Raw genomic sequence first — 27,508 nt, forward strand, 5'->3', positions numbered from 1 at the left:
CCAAACAGCAAAAGATTTATTAGACTAGAAGCTCTCTCTGACTTTGTTTTCTTCTCCTCCTCTATGCTGCAGGTGAAATCCTTCACCCAAACTTCACCCAATCCTGTCCAAATTCCATCCTCCATGCTCTTTGCGTTGCTGCATTCCCTATACCCTTATAAACCCATACACCAATTTTATTCTGGTATGTTCCTTTACTCCTTCAACAGGGACAAACCAGCGAGAAATTCACAAATTGGAAGTTAAGAACAGGGTCGTTTATGGTAGCAACACATTTGTAGGGAAGGAAGGAATACAGTGAAATGAGAACAAATAATGGTAGAGGAAGTGGTCATAGCAAAATAGTTTGCCCAGTGATGCAGGACAATAGCATCCTAGTGCACAGACCAGGAGTAGGAAGGCTCATCATCTAACATTGATAGCTCTGAACATTGAATTGTGTTGGTTAGCTTTTTTTTTTTTTTTTTTAGACCTCTAAAGGCAGAGGAAATTTCATCTAATTTGCAGAAGATGGTGTTCTAATACATTTTCTAATAGTTCCCACCAACAAAAATTCATCAGTCCCAGGCATATTCATACAGCCCTCCCCAAGCAATTTCACTCCAGAAGGTAAACCCAAGCTCCGTTAAGTCCCTTTTAGTTCTAATCTCATATTTCATGCACAAAGGGCACATTATAGATTGCACTGCCACCTCTAAGTCTTACTCCTGCAGCTGAGATTTTGTGTTTGAGTGTCTTAAATATCTTGGAACTTCAGACGTTCCCAGAGCAGATGTCACCCTAGAGATAACTCCTACAGTAATTTAGAACAGCAGAGGTTTTACAAATATATAGACATACAAGAATGAACTTGCCTTGAGTTGCAATGTAATGACGAGGCCGGTGGTACCCCTGGAAAAAAAAGAAAAAATTGTGATGGTCTGACATCACAGTTAAACAAAGCACAAGAGCATGCATTTTATACCTTCCAGGCACCAATGACTGCCATACACTTAATGGTGTACTAACAACGGTTGTTGAACACATGAAGATAAGGAACGAGGCTGCCCCATGAGATTTTAAGTGATGGTATCTCACTCAGGTTGAGTAATAAAAACCCCACAAAATCATAAGATCTCATCATAGCAAAGAGAAAACAGGAACGGAGCAGTTTTCACTATTCATTCAAAGAAATAAAAGTGCCATAATTAACCCACGGTCAGCTCTGAAAACTAACACAGAAAAAAAATGCATCTTTGTGTTGGAAAAACAAGAAAGGGGTGGGTTTGCCTCTGTACGATAACACTGAATGCCAGTGGTACATAACTTTATGAAGTGCATTTTTCAGTTTCTTCTATTAAAAAAACTCTTCCGAACAGCATCATGTTCCTAAGCATTAGGAGATGCATGAAAGAAATGCATGTTCATTTGACCATCCTGTGTGCGTAAGAGTTTGCTTTTTAAATGTGATTTTACAATACTCAAAAAAAAAAAAAAGTCAATCCACTTATGCCTTCTGTCCTGCGACTTTGTATGCAGTCAATAAATCTCAGATATCTGTTAATGTTATTGCGAGGGACTGATATTGATTTTCACATACATCGTGCATTTAGCCCACATTCCACTTATGTTTGTGGATCTGTCAGACACAGGAAATCTCCATCTGTCTAGACTGGTCAGAAAGAATAAACTGGAGGCCAAGAACCTTCTCCCTGTCACAACATGATGTCTGTATAACTTTCAGCTGTCATTCATATCAGACCGGCAGTCTGTCCCTGCATGAGATGCACCAAATTGGTAAGCAGGCTTGTCAGCAGGAGTGTTTGTCACTTCAGGAATGTCCATGAGCCTTACGTCGATGTAATTGGCGTTGATGTAGTCAGAGTGAGGGTCCCCATCCAGCAGTTGCAATCTCACCCTTGAATGATCATCTGAAAGAAGGAAAGAAAAAAGTGACAGTAACAATAAAGAGGAGTTTGTCAGTGCTTTATTTTATCTGCCGATTCCTTCAAGTGGGTAATTGAACACTTACAATAGTAAAAAATGAAAGAGTATCAGAGCTATTCCTTCTTCTATGTGCCCTTTCTTTTGTACTTAAGATGTAATGTTTAGATCTTTAAGTTAGTGTTCATTCAAACTCAACGTTCATTAAGTTCACTGCCATCACTATAAATTATTACAGAGCTATACACAGACCACAGATGTTGCTTGGTTTGGGGTCTTTGCAGGAAGAGCATCTCCTTTACAAGAGCCATCATCACCCTGGGAAGTAACAGCCTCCCCAGATTCCTTAGGTTCACATAAATTGAGGTAAGAACTAACAGTAAAAACCAGGATAAAAATGAGGTCGTGACAAAGGTATAAAAGATTAAAGGAGGATAAAATGACAGATGAAATCCTACAATTAACAAGTGGGGCAACCCAAGGAACTGAAAGAAAATACCAAAGGAAATCAGAGCAATGCTCTTTCATACAGCCCGCAGAAACCACTGCAGCAAAGTGACAGCAAGGCAAAGTGTGAAGCTGTGTTCAGGACAAAAAAAAAGTTCATATCTTTATGGACATTCAAAGTTACTTTAGATAAGGCAATAAAATAACAGGTATCAGTCTTTTGATACTCTCCCAGTATGTTCTGCAGTTCAGGCACAGAAAGGAAGCGCCCCAGTGGGCTGATTATGTCATGACTGTCCACCAAGGGAATATTTTGATCTTCCTCTGGAACAGCTGGTGCTGAGCTCTGTCAAAGGAGGTACTCAGTGAGCTGGGTCATTGATCTGATTTGGTCTGGCAATCCCAGCCCCGGTATGCAATTAATTGCAGAAGTGTTATCTAAGAACCAGTTGCTTGGGAAAGGCAGTCGGGTTACGGAGGTCACAGCCAGGCCTGCTGGGCTCATTTCTGAAGGGTTTTATAATGAAGCAGAAAACAGATTCCATTAAGTTTGTTTCCTCCCTACTAGCTATGTAGACAGTAGCTCCTAGGCAATAAAGCATTAATATTTAGAAGCACTTTGCAAAATATGGACCTAGGCATGATTTAGATTCAATTAAAAAGAATCATCACAATAAAACATAAAAATCCGAGGTGTGATTCTGCAGTAACTCAGTCAAAAAGGTTTTAGTCGTGACTTAATTAAACGTGGAATCAGATAATAATTGTGAAGACAGATGTACATGCAGTTCTGAGAAATGGGATTTGGATGTATATTAAATATTCATTTGCTCATGTAAAGCAATGATTCTCATACTCTGCTCATTGTTTGGGTGAAATTTTCACACCCAAAAAATACAGCCACATTGTTGTATTTATCAAATGCCATATTTGCATTCAAAAATGGTTTTGCTGGTGAATCCTTCAAAAGCTCTGCTATATTTGTATTAATAAATACAAACTTTGCAAATGCAGCAGGTATCTTTCTCTAAGTGCTGATGTTGCTCCCAGCTCCAGACAATTACCCATGCTCAAGGCAAGCTCACTAGGAGCTGCACTAAATCTTGTGTTTAGACAGACAACAAAGGAATTTATACTTAGTGCAATTCACACAGACAGACAACGAGCTGATTAAGCTGGACATCTCGATGAAACACACAAAATCTCCTGTAGACGATTTCACACTTGCAATTCAAGGCAGGAAACTAAGCTAGTTAAGAATCACACAGAACAAAGGCAAAGAAAAAAGTCCCTAGAGTTAATGATTGTGAGGAGAACATTTGCTAATCCTCCCTGCAATGCCACAGTATAATAATGTTATGAAAGTCTAAGCTTATTGCAATAATATAACTTGAAAAGTCATGAGACCCAGAATGACCCTAATGACAGGTGAAAAGAATCTCAAGTTAATTGTTTAAGTGGGACCAAGACACTGTCTACGTACAGTGTGTGGCTGAAGTGCTCTGAACAGCCCTTAAGGAAGATCTTCTCTTCAGTTAATAGAGCCAAACTCACAAATCACATTTCAGCTCTTTGAGCCGCTCCTAAATTAGAAACTTGAAACAGACAAGATGAATACCTCCCCAAGGGACCTCGCTGTTAAAGACCTAAAAGGACGCAGAATAGGTCTATGAATCTAAGACAGTTATGCATAAATAAAAGGTGCTCTGTAGCTATTAACAAGTGTTTCTTTTGTTCATGTGTACCAAAGATAGTTATCCTATCTATCTAAAGGATGAAGAAATGACCATTGGAAATGAATGATTTTTTTTAAAAAAAAAAAAAAAAGAGAAAGAGAGATTCAAGTTTAGGTCATCTTATATTTTGGATTCAAAAGAAAATTATTTTTAGCTGAGCTTTGCTTCAGGTGGATAGAATCTACAGTAAGTCATCTCATGTTTTACAAAAATGAGACAATACATGTGGGAGATTTATTTCTCTGAAGAGTGTGAACAGTGCAGCAGAAAAACTGTATGTGTACATATACACAAAATATTAATGATGTGTAAATGGTGTCTTCAATCATAAGTTCATAAGTTTAGGAGACCATTCTGAATAAAAGTTCATGAAATAACTTACCTTGCAAATCACTTTCTTTCCAAAACTTTTTTTTTTTTCTTTTTAAATCAAGAGGGACAAAAAAACAATGCAACTTACTATACTATTAACAGCAATATTAATTATCTTCTACTCAGTCTTTTCATTTACAGATTTTAAAGGGCTTTTAAAAGAATAGTAATTATCTTAACTATATCTACTTCCAATGGCTAGAACATATTCCTGATTCCACATCTTTTCCACTGGACAACACCAGCCATAGAGACAACATATTTACGCATACTGAAATGAAAGGTGTCACTCAACATTTCTGTACACTCATCAGACGTCATAAAATCACCATGTGATACAAATGCATCATGAGAAACTTTAACAAAAGAGAGTAACAAGACAAATTGTATGTCTGTAATATTCAAGGCTGCAAAAAATGGAAGTATATTTACAGATGTATATTTGATTTTGTTTCTCCCTGTTGGCTATAGTTGGTATGCAAGTTAGCAGAACTCTGAATTTGTATGAAGAGCACTTTGACTGAAAATTGGTCTTAAAACAGATTTCAAAAATGACAAGAATTTCACTGAAAAGCATTGTGCTCCCATTTTAGTACAAAGACGTTATCGTCTGAAACTTCTGTCAAAATTCCCATTAGTGATCATTTGAAATATCATTGCAATTTTTCCACATACCATTTTGACACCAGCACTGGATTAATCTCATGCAACTTTCGCCATCTAAATATTATGCAGCTAGTCTAAATTGTCTGTCATGGTTCCCCACATAGTTGATGGAGAAATGCAGACATCTATTGCAATGAATCAACACAGTCCTCCAGTCCCATCCCCAGCCATCCCACACTATGCCTGGGAACAGGATAACAGCAAGGTGTGAAACCTGCCACGCTCCCAGGATCACATAACATGGACACTGCACAGACAAGCAAGAGCTTAGGCACTACAGAAGAAACCATGAGATAAAAATGCTTGGAAGATAAGAGATTTACATTCTAATTCCAAAACTGACATTTGTTGCTATTGTTTTTTATGCATTATCCTTGTTCGTGGACAAGAAGTCCACTCTACCTGTGTTTCAGCTGGGAGCTCTGTTAATCCTTCTCTAGTGTCTGTCAGTTACACCACAAAATCCGGGTTAATTTGCAGTCTTCAAGCCCAAAGCATACAGCAGTCACAGCACAAACAAAATGAAGCCGTTTTCTCTACTGTCTTGTGTCACCAACTCCATAGTTTTTAATGGACCGTCACAAAATGTTAAAATCATCGCCTAAGTGGGAAGACGGTGGAGCTCCACTGCAGATGGGAGAATTGTCTAAAGAAGCACTGGTACGAGCATCCCCATGAGTGCTAAGCTCCTCCTGTAATAATCTGCTCAGAAAAGGGATAAAACAAAAGGGAAATATGGTGCTGTCCTGTAAGTTAAACACAACCCTACGTCTCTGTTTTCTCAGCTCTCACCTGAGTGTTTTCACTCTAAATTTGGGAATGAGGAGAAATAGAATAGAAATAAAGATCTCATATAGCTTTTGGATGTTTTCTTTTCTATGTAATAGAACTCAACTCGCAAGTACAACACCTCTCCCCTAACCATCACCTGCTGATGCACTTTGAAAATCTCAATATCAATTAAAATTGCTCTAAAGCAAATTTAAATAATGTAGATTCAGTACATAAATGCATCTACTACCTGCCCTTGCTCCCTAAGCTGGTCTGCAAAGACAAACTCACCAGTTTTTACAACTAAAGCACCAGTGCATAGATCATAGAACCTGTTGACATATCAAAAACTTCAAGTAGAGCAGCTCCCTAAAGCATGGTGGATCCATGAAATCACAGTTAGCAAAGAGAAACCATCTTTTCATCAGCAGCAATGGATCTCTGTGGTCATACAGACACCAAATCCATTCTCTGGCTTTCTCTTTTTTCTAAAATCATGCCAAAAAGTCTGGGTTTAAAGAATGGAAAAGCTGAGGGTTCTCCCGCATCTCCTCCCAGTGAACTGATACACCTCCAGTTTTGGTTTGCAACTCTAAGAAGAGCAGATGTTGGGGCTGATCTAGGTTTTCACAGAGGCATAGTGTTAATACAGGGAAATACCACTGGGAAAGTGGTAAGCTGAGTAAAATGGTCCTGTAAGTGTACTACTACCCAGGAGGCCAGAAAGACAAGATCTAATCTGCTGTGAATCACTGAGCAATGCTACTTGTTGCTAGAGCTTATAAACCCACATTTTAACAGAAGCCTCTGAAGCAGTTACAGAAGTTAGATCAAAACCTGACTATTCAATTCAGTCCCCAGAAAGCATGGACTGTGTTGTTTCAGGACTAATGACATGGCAACTGTGGTTAAACAAATAATGTTAATTGACATCTGCAACATTTTACCAAACGCACCAGTAAGAGCAATCAGTGCGTACTCTGGGTTTTACCACCAATTGCAGCTCTAGCACAACAAAGCAGTTAAGGGTGTAATTGTTTTCTGCCTCCTCTCCTCTGCTCAGGCATTTGCACAGTCTGTACCCACCAAGCACAATTCATTTTCATGATCCGCCCAGAGGGAACTGCTCTCCTGCTATTTTCAGCTCTTCTGTCAATTCTCTATTCTGGATCCTGTCACTGCCTTTACTCAGGGAAGTTGCCCAGTGTTACCCACCAGTATGGTCTAGCTCAAGGCTTAGCCAAAGACATCAACAATAATTTCGCACTGTTTTTACAGAACATCTGATGAACGTTATGCCCCTTCCTTGAGCATCTTCTCTTCCTTCTCCCCAGCACCTTCAAAGAGAAGCAGATACCTCAATCCATTTTACTTCATCGCTCTTTATGGCATGCTACTAAATTCTCTGTGCCATCTTTTATAGTTATTGTCTCCTTCTTGAAGTCTTTATTTCATATTTATTTGAAGTGAAGGAAACCATCCCAGCCTTGTTGTTTACCTTCAACCCTTCTGCACCCCTGCTCTCTTTCATGACCTTTGCTTTCCTTACTATGCCTCTCCATCCTCTCAACCTCCATCTGATTTTTTTCCCCAACAACAAGCCCTCAAACCTGCGCCCTTCTGTTTTGTACCATGCAGATACTTCTTTCTTAGCTTTGATTACATTTTGCATTTCCTTATTCAAGCGCATCACCTCTTATCTATATTCCTACTGTATTCATATTTATAGCAAAAGGCTAACATCATTCTTTGTCAGACAACAATTAATCTTCGTGAACACCTTCCCTTTAGATAATAACCCATTTATCTTCCTTGATTTTGCTTCCTTAATTTCTTCTCACGTTTCACTTGGAGTTCAGTGTTTTCTTTGTGACCACCTTCAGCATAAATTCAATGGTGGCTCTTGCATAGTCTTGCCTCTTTTCACCTGCACTTTGACATTATGTCAACCGCTTCCTCAAAATCCCGCAGAGGCACAAAGTCTTTCATGTTTCTTTCCTTATATCATACTATGGCACTTCCACCTTCAAACAAATGTGCAGTTGTTAAAGCTGGATGATTCATCTCTCAGAATAATTTGATCTAAGCTAATTGTCTAGACATGCAAATTGAACCTCTGTCTGGAGGTATCTCCCACTAGCAACATGGGAAGCTTACAGCAAGGCTGTGCTTTTTTGGCACCTGAAGATAAGGGGAATGATTTCCACACTATCTGTAATATTCTAGTGGTACCACTTCCATTTTCCACACAGAGAAACAAAAAATTATGGGAACTGGTGACCTGCTCACAACCAAGGCAGAAAGGCAGCAAGCAGAAATGGGATCAGATCAGGGCTCACAAACTTCTGATCTTCATTTCCAGACTTCACCTTTGCCATAGGGTTCCTGATCTGTTCTATGCCATTACCCCAAAACTGTTACATGAATCACTTCTTTCAAGTCTTATAAGAATGAGATGAAACTTAAGGTATGTGAGAGAGATTTGTGACAAAGTTTTTTTTTTGTTGTTTATTTCCCACTTCTTTAGTAAGGTCTGTTTGTCCTATAAGAAGTATGCATTTAACCTGAGAAAAAACATACTACTAAATATGTCACTCCATGTGACTTAATTTTGCTTTTGTAGTGTTCCACAGAATTATCCAGTCACATAAATCTATGGCATAACCATTTATATCCCCGTTTCTTGTTCTGATGGTCTCAGGCCTGGCTTCTCCAATCTGATGCTGCTCAGCAACCCTTAAAAAGAATGAATTATCACACCTCTTTTCATATGTCCCAGTCATTACAGCAAATAATGAAACACTGGGGTAAGCTGCCTGGAGAGTTTTTGGAAAGCTTAAATTTGGAGATCTTTAGGAAAAGGTGTCACAAAGATCTGACAAAAATGACAGAGGTGGAGCTAGTCCTGACTTGGAGACTAAAACTGACCTCAGGAGTCTTCCATGCCCTGTAGTTCTGCAAGTGTTAATATCCCTATAACACCACTATTGGTTAACCACAATTAGTAACACTAATTGGTTACTGAAAGAAGTAAAATTAAGAAGCTTTCAGTGCATTTTCAACTGCCTTACTGTGATTCTGGAGCAGAAGCTAAGCTTGTACTAGTCATCAAACCAGGTATACATGTAGATAAGTAGCAACTGCTCCACTGGTTACTGACCACAAAGAAGGAGAAAACCTGGTATCTATCTATATCCTTCATATCTAAAAACCTGACATATCCACGTCTCCTTTTTCACTCCCACTTGTGGCACTGAAAGATCTGGGTTTAGTAATAAAAATCCATAGAAAATGGGTATCATCATCCACTGTGAAAATCTGACAAACGGATTTAGTCCTTAAATTACAGACATCAAATACAAAGTAAGGTAGATTTTACAAGTATTAAAAAGGGTAAAATCATGCATTGAGTTTACACAGACCAATAAAAAACCATAAACCAAAAAAAAAAAAAAAAATCCTAGAAATAAACATAGCATGTAACAATCTAATTGAACTACTGAATGCTCAGCAATGTAAACCAGCTTTTAGCGAGGTTCTCACGCACACCCTGCTTCCACAAGATGCTTATAAAACCATAGAGAAAGCTCAGTGCAAAGTGCATTAACACCTACAGGAGATTATGTTTCCGTATCTGTTCTTATTGCGGTTTTCATCTTCCTTGGCTGTGTCCCAGGATGCCGTCTGCCCCTCGGGTAGTGCCTGCGAAATAAACAATAGTGGAGTGTTTATAAAAATCTGGCCAATGCCTTCAGGTGGATTAAGATGACAGACGAGGGCAAAAATAAAGGCACTGCATAATTCAGTAGTCAACTAAGCAAACAGCTGTTCTCGAGGAAAGGGCACATCTACTATCGCAAAAAGCAGAGCTTGGTGCAGACCATTTGCATCTCTTGGCTTTTGCTAGCTGAGAATCATTTTCCTCCTGCAAGTTCAGATCTAAAAGGATCAGGAGAATTTGTTTCTGGCTGCACAGACACAGGTTAACCTCATTTCTCCCGTAGAACAGGGTTTGTGGAGATTTCACATATGTACACTGCTAAGAAAACCCAGATGGCAGGAACACGGGGCTCAGGCTCTCAGTTGAGCACGTACAGTGGTTTAAACTATTTCTATGTTAGCGATGGGGTGATGTAATATAAATCACTAGCTGGTTTTCTCTGAGGAAAAATAAAAAGCTCAGGGTTTTAGATTATGTCTAAAGACAAGAGGCAAAAGGAGGTAAAACACAGAAACTATGGAAATAAATCATCATTTTCCCCAAATTTGCCCTTTTGCTTGAGAAAGGATGGGTTAAGGAAACCAGCAGCAGACAGCGCTGCTTTACCACACAGCTTGGTCCTGCAGCTATTCTGAACACAAGCGAATGAGCCACTTTCCCCTTGACACAAGCCCAGGAAGGATTGGAGAGGCAGAGCCAGGAAAACGGCAGCTGTGCCGGGGTCTGGCTGGAGGACGGTCCTGCCTTCCTTGGAAGATGGCCTGGACTATCCACCCACAAGCAGGACGACCTCTCTCCGTGTCTCAGGACCACTGGGGATGCCAGCAGCAGCAGCTGAAAGCAGCTGTCACAGCAGTGCTCGGCTGGAACCGCAGCGGCACCGGCCGGCTGGGCACGGCTGGCACCACAACGCGAACAGAAAGCCACCAACGAGCTGCAGACAATTGGCAGCAGCTGCACCCAGCCCAGCCATCATTAGTGCTGAACACACAGGTGGGAAAAGAACGGCTTCCACTGAGTTTTCTCCATAGATCTGCCTCCTTCAAGATCTACTCCCTAACACAAGCCGATATTACTAAAAACAACAGCAACGTTACAAATTGCATTATTTATGGTCCCCGGGGAATTGCGGAGTTTTTAGACTGCTCTCATTGGGGAATCATATCTGCCTTAGCTAGCAGCAGGTAGTTTGACACAGCTGTACTGGAAAATGAATTTATATTCATCTTCACAAGTGATCCAGGTCTATTATGGTGCCTGAATGCAATAGCAGACACAATTATTAGGATCTACAACACTGGCCTTGCAATTAAACTTAATATGAGCAACCCCCTGGCAGACCAGATCGTTGTGAATTTCCCCCAAAGGGGTTCCAGGACAGAAAATGTCAGGCAGTGCAGCACTGCCCCGAGCCTTGCTGACAAAAGACAGGGACAGCGAGTTCCTATTCAAAAGCCCAGGAGAAAGAGTAATAACTGTAATTGGTGAGGGCTTTGATCACACATATATTTCCTTTACAGACAGCTGTTTCCAAATAGCAGCTCATCTCCTGAGCACAAAAAAACAACAAACCCAAACAAAAAGCAAAACAAAACCCACAAAAACCTACACACAATGAAAAAAAAAATAAAATCCCTGAGTAAAAGAAAAGAGGTGAGGGAGGTTCATTTTCATCTTCAAAGACTAAGGAAAAAGGTGCCTTATTTTTCTACTAATATCAAATCACAGCAGATTGACCAGAGAATGGCAACAGTCATTAAACACGTAATCACAGCCATCTGAAAAGGGAAAATAAATAAGTAAATGTCTCCCTCATCACGTCCATGGGGGGGTAGGCTGTCTTGGCCAAATAAAATATGTTTAGGTCCAATAAATCCCTTCTAAGCTAACCTTGTCCTTTCAGGTGATTTGAACATGAAAGTCTCCATTGAAATTCATGTTTTTATATTTGCCTGAGATAGTCTCCAAAGATTTCAGAACATGGGATTTTTCATCTCACTCGAAACCAGAGAATTCTCTGCGTTTTATGAAACTACCCCTCCCTGAAGAAATGAAAGGGGGGGATCTGGCTGGTGAGGAACACAAACTGCCTTTGCAGAGTGCACCCATACCCCTGCTTCTATAAAACAGATCGGAGTAACTGCACATATCCAGGTGGTACAGCATTGGCAATTTTGTTGTGATACCACTAAAAACTGAGAATTAAAACTGCATTGGAAATACAAAGGCAAAAGTATCAATTATAATTAATATAAGTTGCATCCAGAAAAAGAGAAGCATTCCTAATGTTGTTTTTTGTTTTTTTTTTTCTTGAGTTTAGGTTTGTACAATACTTATTTCCATGATCTCAAAAAGGAATATTTCTGTTTCTTTCTGCAGTATTGTTAATAGCAAACCAGGACAGATAGATCTCTTGGCTATCAGTATTTGACCCATGTGTGATGCTTCTACACGAAACACTCCAAATGCTTCTTTGTTCAATTTGCTAGCTGTAAAATTCCGGTGTTAAAAATCTGAATTTAATTTTTAAGCTTTTCTTTCTTTTCTTCTTCTAGAGAAGTTTGTAAAAATTCATGCTGAAATATCATCCCAGTAGTGGAATTTATCCTATAATGAAGCTTTTAAAACTAAAATGATCTAATTTTTATCTGAAATTGCAGGGCCATATCTCTACAAGTCTCTTTATCTTGATTAAAATTTCCAAGCACCATGGCCCAAACATAACCAAAGAGTTCACATTCAATTGAGACTTAGTGCAAGCCAATATACGTTTCCAATGGATGCATTTAGCTAATTTGCAGTTTGTTTTTCATTTAAGTAGGAAAACCTGAATCATTCATTTGCTCTGATGCGCCCCAATGCTGTTGTATTCTTGCCAAAGGCAACACTATCAATTAAAAGCCTTGCTGCTCATCTCACAGCTCGCCACAAAGTCCTGAGCATCTTCCTGCAGCCTCCAGCTTCTCAACACTGGTGGCAAAACTCTTCCAATGACTCTGCTGTGACCCAGGATGAGAAACTGCTTTGGCTAAAAAAGAGAAAAAAAAATACCCCAAAAAGCCCTGAAGAGAAATATTTCAGCCAGTTCAGCTCCCCAGTCTGGTACAGAGCAAGGACATAAAAAGCATTAAGCCAACACAATCCAAGGACGGCATATATAGTGACAACCCTACTGCCAAACATTTTGTAATGTCATATCATAGCCTGAGCTCCCGAACCTACTCTTTTGACCAGATAAGGGCTGTGTAGCCAGCCAGAAATGAGCAGGTTAAAATCCAGAGGTGACTTCAATGCACTGAAGCCTGGCGGTAGCAAGATTCCTGAGGAAGGAGCCACAAAATCCAAAATAACTAACAGTCTCAGTAATGCAGCAAGAGAAATGTACGTTAGTGACATCCTAAATCATATTTGAAAATGAGTTTGGATACTTAAGCTTATTATCTCTGCAGCCAGTAATTGGTGCTCGCAGTATGGCTATGGGACCAGTCTAGCAGCTCACAACAAATCAGGGCTGATATGTTCTGAAAAAGGAACAGGTGACAGTTAAACAAGTCCCGTGTAAATGTTTATGGCCGTGCCTAATCCCAAACAGTGCTGTCTACTTCCAGTGTCAGTGATATATTTTTCTCTTGAGGTGCACACATTTGATTGCTAAAACAAACAGCAGTCACTCTGGCCTCAGGTGCAGCAGGCAGACCCCAAATAATGCACATGCTGCAAGTGCTGACAGGTTCCCGTGTTCACACACACAGTTATCAGCCAGTTCACAGAAGCAGTGACACCACTTACGCAACCACATCCTGGTGTGGAGTTAGATGTAAGATGCAGGCACACGAAAAATTTTCCATGATGCCCCCAGTAAAACACATTACCTGTGCTCTAGTGCTCTGCAGTTGAAGGGGTACAAAACAAATCTTGAATGCAATTCCCTGGTTTCTCAGTGGAAATGGGAATGTACAGAGATAAGAGATTGTCATGTATGACTGATACATTCTGTTCAAAGTGATTTTTCATGAGAGTAAAATTGTTTGCTAACATGTCACTAAGTAGGCTCTCATTTATGCTATCAATCTGCAAAGTAAACAGAAAATCAGCGTCTTAGAAGAAAAAACATACAGACAGATGACACTAATATTAGTGTATGAAAACAGATTTTAAGAGACACAAAAATAAAATTTCAGGTCTTTTCTTTTTAAGCTTTTATCAACCATTTTGCAAAATGTTTTGCAAAACAGGCTTTCCAGCTTTACATTTCTCAAGATTTCAGCCAACTTAAAACCACCCTTCCTACCTTCCAGGATTTACAACACTCCTCAACATCCTCCCTGCAATTTGCAGTATTGCTGGTGGTGGCTGAAAGCTGCTTGGAGCCAAAGTGCTACCTGCAGCCCATGCTCTGAAATCCAAATTCCACCATCTAAAAGGACTGCCACTTAGGGCAATTGCCTCTGATTGAAGGGTAGAACAGCAAAAGTGATTTGAGAGCTTGTGGCATTCTCCAGGCTATTTCTTGTAAAGAAAGGAATTATGCAAATGTATATAATGTCATCATCATTATATACGTATGTAGATAGCACTTTCTGGGAAATGCAGAACTTGTGGAGCTGAAAGTTGCATTGACATTTTTCATGCTAATGTGTTATTTTGATAATTACCAATGCCAGTGCCAGAAAATTACATATATGCCAGCACCTGTTTTCTTCTTGAACATCAAGAACTAGATCTTAGGGCATCTGTAATTGAGCTGAATTCAGCTTTGGGTACTACTCATGGAACTGGAGGCCAAGGGGGGCTAAGTAAATCTCCTTAGAGAATTAATACCCTTTTTCCATATTAAACCAAGCTCTTTGTATCGATACTTCAATTAGTGTCCCTGATTGTGGGGCATGAGTGACTAGCCCTGGTTAACATACAGTTACCAGCAACATTTGTTATGACAGTCTTTGATGCTGTCTGATTAAAAAAATACTCCCTGGTGACAACCAGAAAAAGATTGCCTCTCAATTACAGCAAACCCCAGCATCAATGATATAAACCCCATGGACTCCGACTTGCAGGGTGGAAAAGTGAGCTGTTTTCATTAAGTAACTTATTTTTCACAGCTGTTATGTTATTTTTAAGTAGTTTTAATGCCACTATGCATATTAATTACTTATTGCCTTCCCACAAGCTTACTACATTCATTATAATTATCGCTTGCTACAGCAAAGTCTCACATATGTTTGATGCTATTTCCCTCTTCTGTTCTCTCTCCTCTAAATGTATATTTGTCTTCCAACTCCTCCCCAGTGCCACACTTCTTCCTGGCATTTGGATTAAATTCCTGGTCACTCCAGCTATTTGACCGCAGGGTGGAAGGGCTGCTTTCATATTTTCAGCTTACTCCTTGCCCCTCTCTTCACACAGAGTTGCAAGAATAGGCCTGCTGAACATATTCTGAGCCAGAGGTTTGAGCATACTGGAAAACTCCATCTTCATTTAAGCTACACAAGGCTGCTGCCTTTGCCTTTACAGTTCTGCGTGCAGGTCATTAAGCTGTGATTTAACTTGACCAATTGCTACAGAGTATTTGGGGCTCCAAAAAAAAAAGCAAAAACCCTTCCTTTTCATAAACCCTGCTTCGCCCTATCGTCAACTAAAGCACATCAATAAATTAAGGACTATGGGACTCCAAATCCTTCATGGAGTTCAGCAACTATTAAATATTTACTATCCACTCTTTAATGGAGAGAGTGCACACGAACACAATGTAATTCTCTTACCACTGTATTAAACACATTTCCTCTGGACCAGAGAGCCACCAAAGATTGCTAGTGCTGTAAAATCCTAGCCTTATAAACAGAAATAAGATGGAGGAAGGAAAGGATTAAGAGGGTGAGTGAATCAAGGCAAAGATGCTTTTCACAATGGTTATCCTCCCCTCCCAAGCATCTGTCCCTTAGGACTGCCACTCTTCTACTTATTCACGTGAGTGAAGGTTCCTCTCACCTCATACTCCTCTTTAAATCCATAGCCCTGTCCTCGCTTCATCTGGGTGATGTGCTGCAGCAAGTCGGCCACTCGGATGGCTGGCTGGAACTGCCCCCGGGGGTAGGACATTTCCACCGGCTCGCAGCTCCGGTACGGGTGGGTCTGGATAGTCAGGGTTGGCTGGGTCATCTCTCCATGGCTACTGTCTGTTTTAAAGACAGGGAGGCAAAACAAGCTTTCACCTATCTGTGAGTTCCACTCTCATTCCTTCTCCACTTCTTTGTTTCTCCACCACCCCATAGGTTGGTGCAGGCAAAAGAAAGTAAAGAAATAAGTAAGAAACACACACTTGCCTACAGCTGCCCAGAAACACTAACTCACATTCAAATATTTTTTAAGTCAAGGAGACAAACTCAGAAATGGGAAAGGAATAAACAGCTTGTCAGGCACAACAAGTATATAGCATGTATAGTGAAATAGCAAGTTTGTGAGTGCTGTGTAACGACTCCACTCAAGTTACATACCTTTCTTCACAGACCTGCAAAGAACAGGACCAAAAGATACATACAGATGAGCAAGATATTCAAGCAAGATTTGAGGTGTACAATATGAGATAAGTGAAAGGGGTCCAGGTTAATAGCAAACAAATTATTAGCATTTCAAATAAACCACAAAGGATGTTAGAAGCAAATTAAACTGCTCTGCAAATTCAACTCTAAAATTTATGCCAATTGCAAAGATGTGATGTTATGAGAAAGAATAAAAGAACACAAAAATAGTTTCCTTGCATGCACAATCTTAAAATTCAGATGTATAAAAACATAAAGCATTCCTTTTTGATATAAATATTTTAGAAACCTCTATCACTACATAGATGGAATTGTAACCTCTTATACTCCCTGCAAAACTGCAAATGCATAGCAAAATCCTCCTGTTGAACTAACAGCTAATAACGTGAATAGCCAAACAATTGACTACCAAAATATTTATTTTTAACAAAAGAAACTGAGAGTAGCTGAAAAATTTAAGTTTTTATCTACTAGAATTGACCAGATTTATAGTTGGCCAAATAAACTGTTGTTTTTTTTTCCCTATGATTACAGGTATCTAAAGATCATAGAACCACAGACAGTTGAGGTTGGAAGGGACCTCTGGGGTTCATCTGGTCCACCCAACTGCCCAAGCAGGGACACCTGTAGAGGGATGTCCAGGGCCCAGCCCAAGCAGCTTGTGCAGATCTCCAAGGAGGAGACCCCACAACTTCTCAGGGCAACCTCTGCCGGTGCTCTGTTACCCACACAGCACAGAAGTGCTTCCTGATGCGCTTGGGTTCTTTGGCCTTAACATCCTGCATCAATTCTTTCTGGTCTCAGCCAAAGCTATCCCCTGTTAGCAAAGAGAAAATATATTTTCCTCTAACCGCTTTAAAAAAAAAAAAAAAAAAAAAAAAAAGATGACAATCACATACACAAGGTTCATTTCATACAGAAAGCTTACTGAAAAGAAGCCTGAACACTATCCCTTGTCAGCAATACTACAGTCATGCTTTAGAAGGGATAAAGAATGAATAAATCAAGTTGCAATTTCAGGGTGATTTTTAGAGACAAAAATATGGCCAGTGTGCTATTGTAAACATTACTATCCTTGAGAAATCACCATGAAGATTCGATCACAAGCAGTCAGGATCTCTGCTCTGTCCCTCATTGCAAAATTGGGCAGGAGCAGACAGATTAGGGCATTAGAGCGCCTTTTCAGCAGATGGCAAAACAATGACATGACAAAACATGACAAATAATGCTTTAGCTGGCTTACTGTTATATTGGAGGGAAGATACCAAGACAGGCATATGCTCTGTTTTGAAGTTATAGGACTACGAGAAGGAGAAAGGAATGACAGCAGTGGACACACGGCCACAGGGCAAGCTGTGAGATAAACGAGACTGGTGGTTGAATGATCAGGGATGCTGAACATATCCTGCTTCTTCTGAAACAAATTACCATCAAATTGACCACCTGCTTTGAAGATCAGGCTACTGGATTTAAGGATTTCTGAAGCTCAGTTTCTCATAAACATAGTCACATTCCTTGGACGCTCCAAGATTTATAGAGCTATGGTTCTAGCGAAGCAACCCTCACATACAAAATGTGAATAAATTTGGGATTTAAGGAAGAGTAACATCCAAAGCATTTGTATAATCATCCCTAATGCTCCAACTAATGACAGTGTGAGAACTCTGAACAGAGGGAATTTCAAGGCTTATTAATTCCCCTAGTTGGATTCGCTTTCCCCGTGCATCTTTCCTCCCCTATTCCCTATTAACCTTCTGTAATGGAGAGGAAAAGATTTTTACTGCGGACCATTTCCGACAGACGTACTATGCTTAATTTTCCATCATTAGGTTTAATACAAACCCAATTTCACAACTGGCTTCTCTGAAGAACCTACATGTAATGCCACATTTTTATCAGCCCCAATTAAAAAACATTACAATATCCCTACTCGAGAGGGAGTCTTAAAACTAATGTGCGGTTCTAGTGCTAATACAGTCAGGGCACACGCAGAGCACAGGCTACTTGTGAAATGGAGCTCAGATCAGTCAGCTCCTTCATGGGATATTATTCATCTTCTTCAGATCCTTTAATTCTGGTATATTTGGCTCTCTTCTCCCAACAGTATCCTTGGAAGAGGTGAAAGCCAGAAAAGCAGCCCCTTTCCAGAATAACTTCCTTAAACTAGGCACCCATGTTCTGAATCTGGAAGTAGGAGGTGCCCAGCAGCAAAGAAGGGTCTGACTCTGGCCTCTAAGTTTACAACAACAACTGTGATTCTGGTCTCTTGGGTCAGACAGAGATATTACAAAATCCACTGATTGTCGTAACAGCTCTTGTGGTGTGGTCTGCAGCATCACCTTTCACCCAGCCAAGTGTTTCTCCTAAGAAAAACCCAAGTCACGCAATCTGGGTCATCCTGCTCTCAAGCCTAGAGCACACGGAGCTGACACTGGGAACATCACCTCTGATGGATTTCTGTAACAAAAGCATCTTGAATGCCCTCTGTGCACTATATGATCCAAAAGAAAACCACAGAAAATCGGCACAGAAATTTGCACCAACTCAGGAGGGCTGTTGGTTCTTTCCATGAGCATCTTATCTAGACAAGGAAAATACTGGAGGGGCTTTTATGGAGATAAATTACAATGTATGAAGCGAGTCTAGTGTTCATATGTTCTGCTAATAAAGCCTGATGCAAGAAACATATTGTTCCTTCCCGGTCTAATCACACCACAAGTCTGAACCTAAGCATGGTTAATGAGGCGCTCAAGCAAGGCCCTACACCTTCTCTCAAGATGTGCTGTTTACAGCAATTTGTGAACAATTCAAAACGCAGGGCAGGAGGGGAGGTAGCAGCAAACCCATCTCTCACCAGGAATATCAACCGGGAGTCTTCAAATGTTTACAACCAGGCTATGCCTTTCCTGCAGGCTGCAGCAATAAAAGGCATCTCGTGCCTTCTGGCACTGCTACTACTGGAAAAGTCAACAAAAACACCAGCCCCTCAACCCCTCAGATTCTGCTGTAGTTGTTGCACTGACGGGAAGTCACAGCACTCTTCCGTAGTCCCTCCAGTCTGTCCCCTTTCCACATCCACCCTAATCTTCTGCAAACAGGGAGGAGGTTGTAGGACCAACTGCCCTTCCGCTGAAGTTCTGCTGGTGCCTCCAGAGCACTTGTGCCTTTAGTGAGTTTTCAATGAGAAAAACAAATCAAGAAAAAAGTTGGTTTTGGTTTTGGTTTTGAAAAGATGCTTGAAATAATCAACTGAAATTGAAATACTCATAAACTAGTAAACACAGAGTCATGCATCAGTTTTTTTTGGATTATATTTCATGTGCCCATCTTATTTCTAGCAATACGTCCTCATTCTGTTGATAGGAACACAAACCACACCTGACTGCATACCAAAGATGGGCTACAGCATCGAGAAATAATCCAAACCCAAAGATTGCAAGAGATGGTGATTCCATCCTGACCCTAAAAGTTGTGGCAATGGTTAATTACCCCTGTTGCCTAAACATTTCTTAATTGCAATTTGATTTTATTTAGCTTCAGTTTCCAGACACTGAATCTTATTATACCTCCTGTTAGATTAAAGAGCCCTCTGAGTATTTGAAAACTTGACCTATGTAGGCACTGATCAAATCACTTCTCCAGTTTCTCTTTGATAAAGTAATTTGATTGAGAGCTTCTGAAGTCTCATTAGGGCAGAGCGTTCAGGGCTCCAGTTCCTTCCCAGACCCATCTCTGATTTTGCCAAGTTCTTTTTGTGCAGATGTAAACAAAGCAGTTATTCTGCATGTTGCTGGAAACACACTGTTTGTAATAGGCTTTTTTCTAATATTAGCAGCTGCAACAGGAAAATATTTTGTCAGCTTGTTTGTTAACCCTTCTTAGTGCAACATGCTTTATCCCCACACTAAGATGCCCGTTGCCAATGCAGATATTTTGTTTTCTTGAAGCTGACACTTTCATTACCAGCCTATTAGTTCACAGAACACCCTGAAATTTTGCAAAAGACATTAAATCAACAATTTACTGGCTCCCACATAACTTCCTGATGGTGAAACTCTTCAGGCATCTCAACTTATCTGTTAGAGGTGTAACTGCAGATAATCAAATTTAACAACACTGACTACACTTTTAATATTCACAAGCTCTCCTTGCTTACAAGAAATGGTACTTCTGTGACTCTCTCCTTTGCTGGAGAAATAACCATAAACTTGCTGAAGTCACCCGTGAGGTTCTGCTCTGCCAAGAGAAACACAAAGGAGTGCTGTGTGCTGAGAAAAGCCCCAGCAGAGGCCGGCAAGGTGGCATCTTCCCCCACTTGGCGAGTAGCCCTGAGGGTGAGATATTATTGCCTGCCTGCTACTACACCACCTTCTATTATATACTTTCGTTGCTGCCCAGACAACTAAAATAAATATCTCCCTCCATGGCAAAAAATGATACATTTTTCTGTAGATGTCAGCAATAAAGTGAAGAGCAGCTGAGAAATTCAGAGTCGCAGCCTGCAAGTGGCTGCGTACAGCCAGACCCCTGTGCAGCGTCCCAGTAAGGCTGTTGGGAGTCACCTCTGGGGCTGAAGCTCTGGATCCTTTTACAGGCATTCTCGTTTCATAAACCTGGTTTTGGTAGCCTGAGAGATACCTAGACACATATTATGTCATTGCCCTCAGATTAGAAAACTAACCTAATGCCTCAAACAACTGAAAGCAATGTTGTGCTGATGTGTAATCTTCAGTATGTAGGGAAGTTTCTTTCAAAACTTTTACTTTAATATCCCCGATTTCCACTTGTTACTGAAATGACAGGCATATTGCCTCTGTTTATATTTTTATTCTCTTAGCCTTGGTAAGTGTGTAACACAGTAAGACATCCTTTGCACAAAATAAATTATATTTTGAGCGGTGTTTGTGATGGATTTAATTACACACATCCAATCTCTCTCTACTAGAGCAATGGCTGTTGATTACTTGACATCTTCCAAGTACGACTACAGGACAACTAATCTCTCTTCCCCTACCACTAGGGATATGGAGCTATCTGGTAAACTAATTTGCTTTTTGAGTGTTTTATTATATGATAAATATCCAGCTATAATATACCACATGCAAGCCAAAGTCAAAACATCATCTGTCTTATGAGATCAACTGAGCTAGAAAAGGCAAGTTCCTTAACCAAAAGCCTTCTTGACAGAACAAATCATTCATTTCACAGGTTATGAAGAAGCCACATGGCTGGAGAAAATAATTTTCTCTAGATTTCAGAGAATCACTTGATAAATACTAGCAAAAGTATATTCTAATCTTATAAAAATTATTGATTTTTTTTTCTTTAGTATAGAAGAAAAAACACACTGTTTTTAGATGTGAGGAAGATGCTTTGGTGACATGGGCTAAAACTGGGGACTACTGAGTACCTGTACAACTGTGCAGCTGTTCAGATTTGTGGGACCTCAACAAAGCAAACCTGACTCATAGGTGAAAAGATGCTGTCAGATCTGCCTACCTTACAGAGCAATACAGTAGCTGAAAAGCTACTGGCAACTTCAAAACAGCACAGAAAAACAGAAGCCACTAAAGAGGAATTTTCCAAGCCACGGGATCATATGCAGACGGAAAGAAACCTAAGGGAAACTCAGCTCAAGCAACAGCCCTCAGTGGCATGCTCCTCCGCTGCACATCAACATTAGCACAGTGACTGGACGTGAAAGCCTCTCCCACAGCCCCTTATGGACTGACATGGACCAGTAGGCTACAGATACAATTGAACAGATCAAGCCACCCGTTTTCAAGTTTTCAAGATGTAAAAATCACTCATCTTGCAATTTATGTCAGTAATGTGAGACTTGCTAATGAACCAGTATCAGCTTCTTTATACCTTTTCAGTTCTTGAAACATTAGGTTGTGGATAAATCCAGAGCAGAATGAGTGGGCATGGGCAAAAGCCCATCCATGCTACAGAACAGTGAACATCAGAGCAAATTTTTGTCTTTCTAAACGCAAACCAGATTTTGTGCTAGACATCACAACAGTGACCTTTCTCTGCTTTCACCCATCTGCAAGGAACTACTAGGCATCGCAGTCCATCCTCTCTGCAGGGCAGGGACTCTTATTATCAGGATATTCTTGATTAAGTGAAATGAAAATGACACAAGGGTGTAGTGGGTTTATGTAGCAAGGTTTTGGTAGCTGGGGGCTGCAGCAGTGGCCTCTGTGAGAAGAACCCAGCAGCTGCCCCATGTTAGATAAGGGCCAGTTTCAGCTGGCTCCAAAGGAACCCACAGCTGCCCAGAGCCAAGCCAATAAGCAACGTTGTTTTATGCCTCTGTGAGAGCAGACTTAAGAAAGCGGGGAAAAAACCTGCTGTTCAATAGCAGCTGGGAGAGTGAGGAGTGAGAAACAGGCTTACAGACACCAAGGTCACTGAAGAAGGAGGGCAGGAGGTGCTCCAGCTGCTGAAGTTCCCCTGCAGACTGTAGTGAAGCAGGTTGTCCCCCTGCAGCTCATGGTGTACCATGATGGTGCAGGTTTCCAGAAGTTCCCCTGCAGCCCATGGTGGAGCAGGCTGTCCCCCTGCAGCCCATGGGTCTCCCATGGAGCAGATCTCCATTCTGCAGCCCATGGAGAGGAGCCCACGCAGGAGCAGGGGTCTGTGGGGAGCTGCCACCCGTGGGGGACTTGTGCTGGAGCAGTTTGCCCCTGGGGGATGGACCAATAACAATAAATTTCTTTAATCTCCCTGTGCTGAGTCTGTTTTGCCCATGATGATACTTGTTGAGTGATCTCCCCATCCTTATCTCAACCTTTGGGCCCTTTTCATCGCATTTTCTCCCCCTTTCCCTTTGAGGAGGGGGAGCGAGGGACTGGTTGTGGTGGATCTCAGCTGCCCACCTGAGTAAAACCACCATAAAGGGAAAGGCACGCTGGCTCCCCTGAAGAACCTGCCCTGACGACGTATGCTGAATATCTTTGAGAGCCACTGGCTATGCACATTTTCTCCCAAAACAGCCTCCACTGTGGTATTATCTCCCCTTCAGACTTTACATTAGTGGTACAACATGGGCCTTACTGAAATATTAAAACCAGGGAAATTAACTCCTTCACTTTTTAGTATTAAATATTCACTTCCCTAGCAAAGATACTTGTGAAAACCATTAAATCTAGAGATGTCTACAACTATAAGGTAAAATTACAGAGCTAAAAACATGCATTACATAAAAAAGTATTAATCAAGCATAAGATAGGGTAGAGGCAAAATAAATAAATAAATCCTCCGTATCTTATTATCAACAAATCATGTCACAGCCAAGCCTAGGGAGTCATCTACTATTGCAGATACAGAACATTTATTAGCAGAAGGCATAACAGATAGAACAAATAGCACTGAACTGCAGGTAATGCCCAAAGACAGATATTGGTGGTGGGATGACTGATGCCCTTTTTAAATCTTTTGCTTTCCCAGGAATGAATATTAATAAACATCAAAAAATTAAACTTATTTTTCTCATACAGCATCACCCAATGTCTGGTGAATCTGTCTGAGAAGCCAGAATGCCATAGTTTTCACTTGCCTTCAAGTCATAGGATAGAAATTTCTTCAGTGCTATGGGCTGTTTCACAGCACCTTTGGCTTTTATAGTCAGATGCAACTGACTGAGGGGGCGACCAGTCTGTGTAAATCATGTCTTGGAAATGCACTCTGCTTAACTTCCCGTGTGTAAAAACAGGGATATTAATCCTTGCTCAGCTCAGAGGTAGTGGTTAGAAGATGATAAGTTTGAAAGAGTTTTGAATACATAAGCATAAGACTACTTTAATTCTTATTCCCCACCCCCCCACCTTCCCTAAAATGTTGGGGTTTGAAAGCTTTGGGATTTTTTTTTTTCTTCCCTGTAAGAGGTATAGTTGAATCTGTCTCACTCCTAGAGCCATTTGGTTCACTATCAGGGCATAGGGGTGAAAATGTCTCTCTCACATGAGGGTCCCCATTTTCACAGATGCTGAGTGCTGGGATGAGAGCAATTTGACATCTTCCAGCAAACTGCAGGTCTGGGCCCTGCTTCGAAAGTATAGCCAAAAGATTAATCTGCCCTTAGACTTCTCTGTTGACAGCACTGAGTCTCTGGGGAACAAGAACAAACCTTCTAGAAAAGAAGGCTCTTTTTCTCTACTGCTTCAAAAGAGGGCTCACTCATTGCCATCGGGCACGTTGATATACAACAGGATAAATGCACGTATCGTGGCAGACCCTCTGAGCCTCTCTGGCCTGGCTGTTAGTCTGCAAACCAAGGCACTTAAGTGCTTGGTTGTAATTCCTTCCTGGTCTAACTATGGGCCTTCAGTGTGCTCAGAGTAATGTTTAAAGCAGACACGGTAGATTACTGTGTCTGGAAGTGAACATTTACTGTAGATAATCCAAAATGACAGGTCTGATAAATACCACTGGTTAGATTCTGATCAACTACACATCATCTTTCTGATTCATAGCAGAGGAATTGCCTTCTTCAAATTCCACATACAGGCAGCATCCTCCAGGGAGAGCCTGAAGTTGTAGGTTGTTATTACTCACTTTCAAGGGTACACCTCCAATAAGTTTCTGAATAACTTCTTTTATCAGCTTACAGTTTCTGCCAATTTTGCTCTCTCTGTTAACTTAATGTAAAAACATTTTATTTCTAAAAATCCCAAAGCTAAGAGCTCCACACTCTATGCTTTATTTATCTCCTGGACAAGAAGAGATAATTTTCAGAGATGCTGAACACTAACATCTTCCTCTAAAGTTACCAGCAGCCACAGCACAGCCTCCACCTTTTAGAACCTGCCTTTTATTATCCTCTCAAATCTATACCAGACTGCTTGAACATTTAAAATGTAATTCTAAGCATAAGCAGAATAAGGTGGGGCCACTTGCCCAAACTCAGCCTCTGATTTCTCCAAAGAAATTCTTATACTTTGAACTGTTTTTTCCTTTAAAAGATGAAATAAAAATCAATTAATAACAACAAGAAAGCACAAGTGAAACAAAAGGCTTCCCAATTAACAGAACACATGACTGCAGCATTAATTATGATTTTGGAGCCCAGCCACTCTGTAGCATTCTCTAAATTATCAAGATGCAATGAGTGTGTTTTCTCTCCAATGAAGTGCAGTACACCATACCTGGCTTCTTACCTAACAGCGTGGTCGATGGAACAGTGTCTGATGATACTTTGAGATGGAATTCCGTTCACCCACACGACACGGATCATTGAAAATCAACAGAAGATCAATAGGAAAAAAAAATTACAAAAAAATGAAAACAAGGTTAGCCGTATCTAACACTCTGAAGATTCAGTCTATAGGTCATATTGGGAAATGTACAAAAGCAAAGAAAATTTAGAAATGAAAAAAAAGTCTGGCACTAGTACCTGAGTAGTAGGAATTCAACAAAGATTTGCTCTGAAGGGTTTTGCTTTGGACAGAAAATGAACAAGGAGAGGGTGATGCTAGGTAGGAAAGACATAAGGAAAAGACTTTAGACATATATTAAGAGAGAGAAAGAACAGGGAGAATGTTCCTCAAAGAACACAGTAATATGGGATATAAAACACTTATCAAAATGAATTATATTTTTCATCTCAACATGCATATTACATTTATTACAATGTCATAATGATGGATTTTCTTTAATATAAGCACTCCAGACCCCAAATATAATATTATAGTTATTGTAAATCAATGTGTTCCTACACAGGATACATGTATAGGACTATATCCTATATATACCTTTTCTTTTTTTTTCTTTTTTTTTTTTTTTTAAACCAAAGGAACATCTAGGAGAAAGATCCTTTAAAAGAACACCCAAAATACAAACTACAGAGAATCAAATGCATTAATAACAGTAAAATAAGCCTGCTCAAACACAATGTACACTAGTACCGCAAAAATACACACGTAGGGTAGCAAATTCTTTGTTAAAACCATATAAGATAACAAGGGAATTGTTCTTCAACCCAGAACACTTCATAGCAAATCCTATAGTATTTTTCTCTGAGAGACAGGTTCTTTTAGCAAGACCAACTTTCTCCCATTAAAGCATTAGCTTTCTCTGGACAAAAATCCACAAATTATTCCCATATTAATCAACTATTTATGGAACAGAGGCAGGGCTCCACATCTTCACAGTAGATTCCTTTCTTGCTAGTAAATTTATGAGGTTATTTTATATCTGCAATAGCATACACATACATTCTTGTGGTAATCAATCATTTCTGAATGCATATTCTTCTATTATCATTCTGCTTTTATTCCTAAACTTACATTTATCTCCTCAAAATGTTGGGAAACAAGCTAGTACAAATCTCAGTACATCAGAAAGATGACAATAGATAACAGAGGAAAAACTATTCCATAATCCAAAATAAGTAGATAAAACTCAGTATACATATCAAAGTAATTTCAGAAGCTTTTTTCTTTTTTATCTCTAGAAAATAAAAAAAAAAAACACCTCTTAAAAATTTCAAGTCCTTCTATGAAGTGAATGAAAGGAGTCACTACTCTAGGAAGTTTCATAAGGTCTGCAGAATTACCTCCTAAGCACTTTGTAATCATCTAGTAAATGAACTTGCTCTGGTTTTGCACTCTCCTGCTATATTTTCAAGCTTAAACCATTTGAAAACACATTAAGATAATCAAATTTCTCATAGCTTAGTCTGCCTTCAGTCCATAACACATCTCTCATTTGGGACCTCTTTCACTTTCTTCCATGTTTGTTAGTCTAAATCAGACCCTCTCCTCTCCCGTACTTGGAACATGGCCACTTTGCAGATGTGCAGATAAGGCCTATGAAGAGTAATTCGGTTGCCCTGGGTCACAGAGCAAGACAACAGTCAGGACTTGGAGCAGTATTGGAATTTTCTGGAGTTTGGGAGAAAAAAGAACTTATGGGGCCAACCCTGCTTTTCCAGGAATTGCAAATTACAAATTACTTGGGAATCTGAAGGTAGATGCCTCACTCCAGTGAATTTGATTTAAATTGTTACCAATTGAGGTTTCTGAAATGAACAATACCTGTGAGACAGAGAGGCAAATTTAGACTTCCAAAGAGCTCATTTTCAAAATCAGTAGTGGCTGGTGTAACAAGATGCACACCCTGGGCCACCACTGCACCAGAGGTTCCCACCAGAACTAGCGCATGCACTTCCAGACACGATTTCGCATCAGGGTAGATATTAAGACTTCATTTAAAATTCCCTCTACACAATCTGGAATGGCATAGGAGCCCATACAGCTCCCTCTAGTCATGTAGAATGGTGGAAGCTCCTCCCTGTTCTGGAAATGATTCTCCCTACTTTTTTTTTT

At 40.2% G+C, this 27,508-nt stretch overlaps 1 protein-coding gene across 5 annotated transcripts in view; it reads right to left on the reverse strand.

The window, feature by feature from the left end:
- Nucleotides 1-27,508, reverse strand: part of PTPRT (protein tyrosine phosphatase receptor type T) — a 573,321-nt gene that overhangs the window by 27,195 nt on the left and 518,618 nt on the right. For 3 of the 5 annotated variants that reach the window (XM_084537660.1, XM_084537664.1, XM_084537663.1), the window contains 6 exons: nt 25,576-25,653; nt 25,340-25,375; nt 15,625-15,812; nt 9,530-9,617; nt 1,834-1,910; nt 855-891 (listed from right to left, as the gene is read on the reverse strand). In XM_084537660.1, the coding sequence (XP_084393786.1) occupies nt 855-891; nt 1,834-1,910; nt 9,530-9,617; nt 15,625-15,812; nt 25,340-25,375; nt 25,576-25,653 (504 nt within the window). Of the gene's footprint in view, nt 1-854; nt 892-1,833; nt 1,911-9,529; nt 9,618-15,624; nt 15,813-25,327; nt 25,376-25,575; nt 25,654-27,508 lie in introns of all 5 variants that reach the window. The other 2 variants (XM_084537662.1, XM_084537661.1) reach the window with 1 other exon arrangement.

This window comes from Aythya ferina (assembly GCF_964211825.1).
Source record: "Aythya ferina genome assembly, chromosome: 16".
Classification (NCBI taxonomy): Eukaryota; Metazoa; Chordata; class Aves; order Anseriformes; family Anatidae; genus Aythya; species Aythya ferina.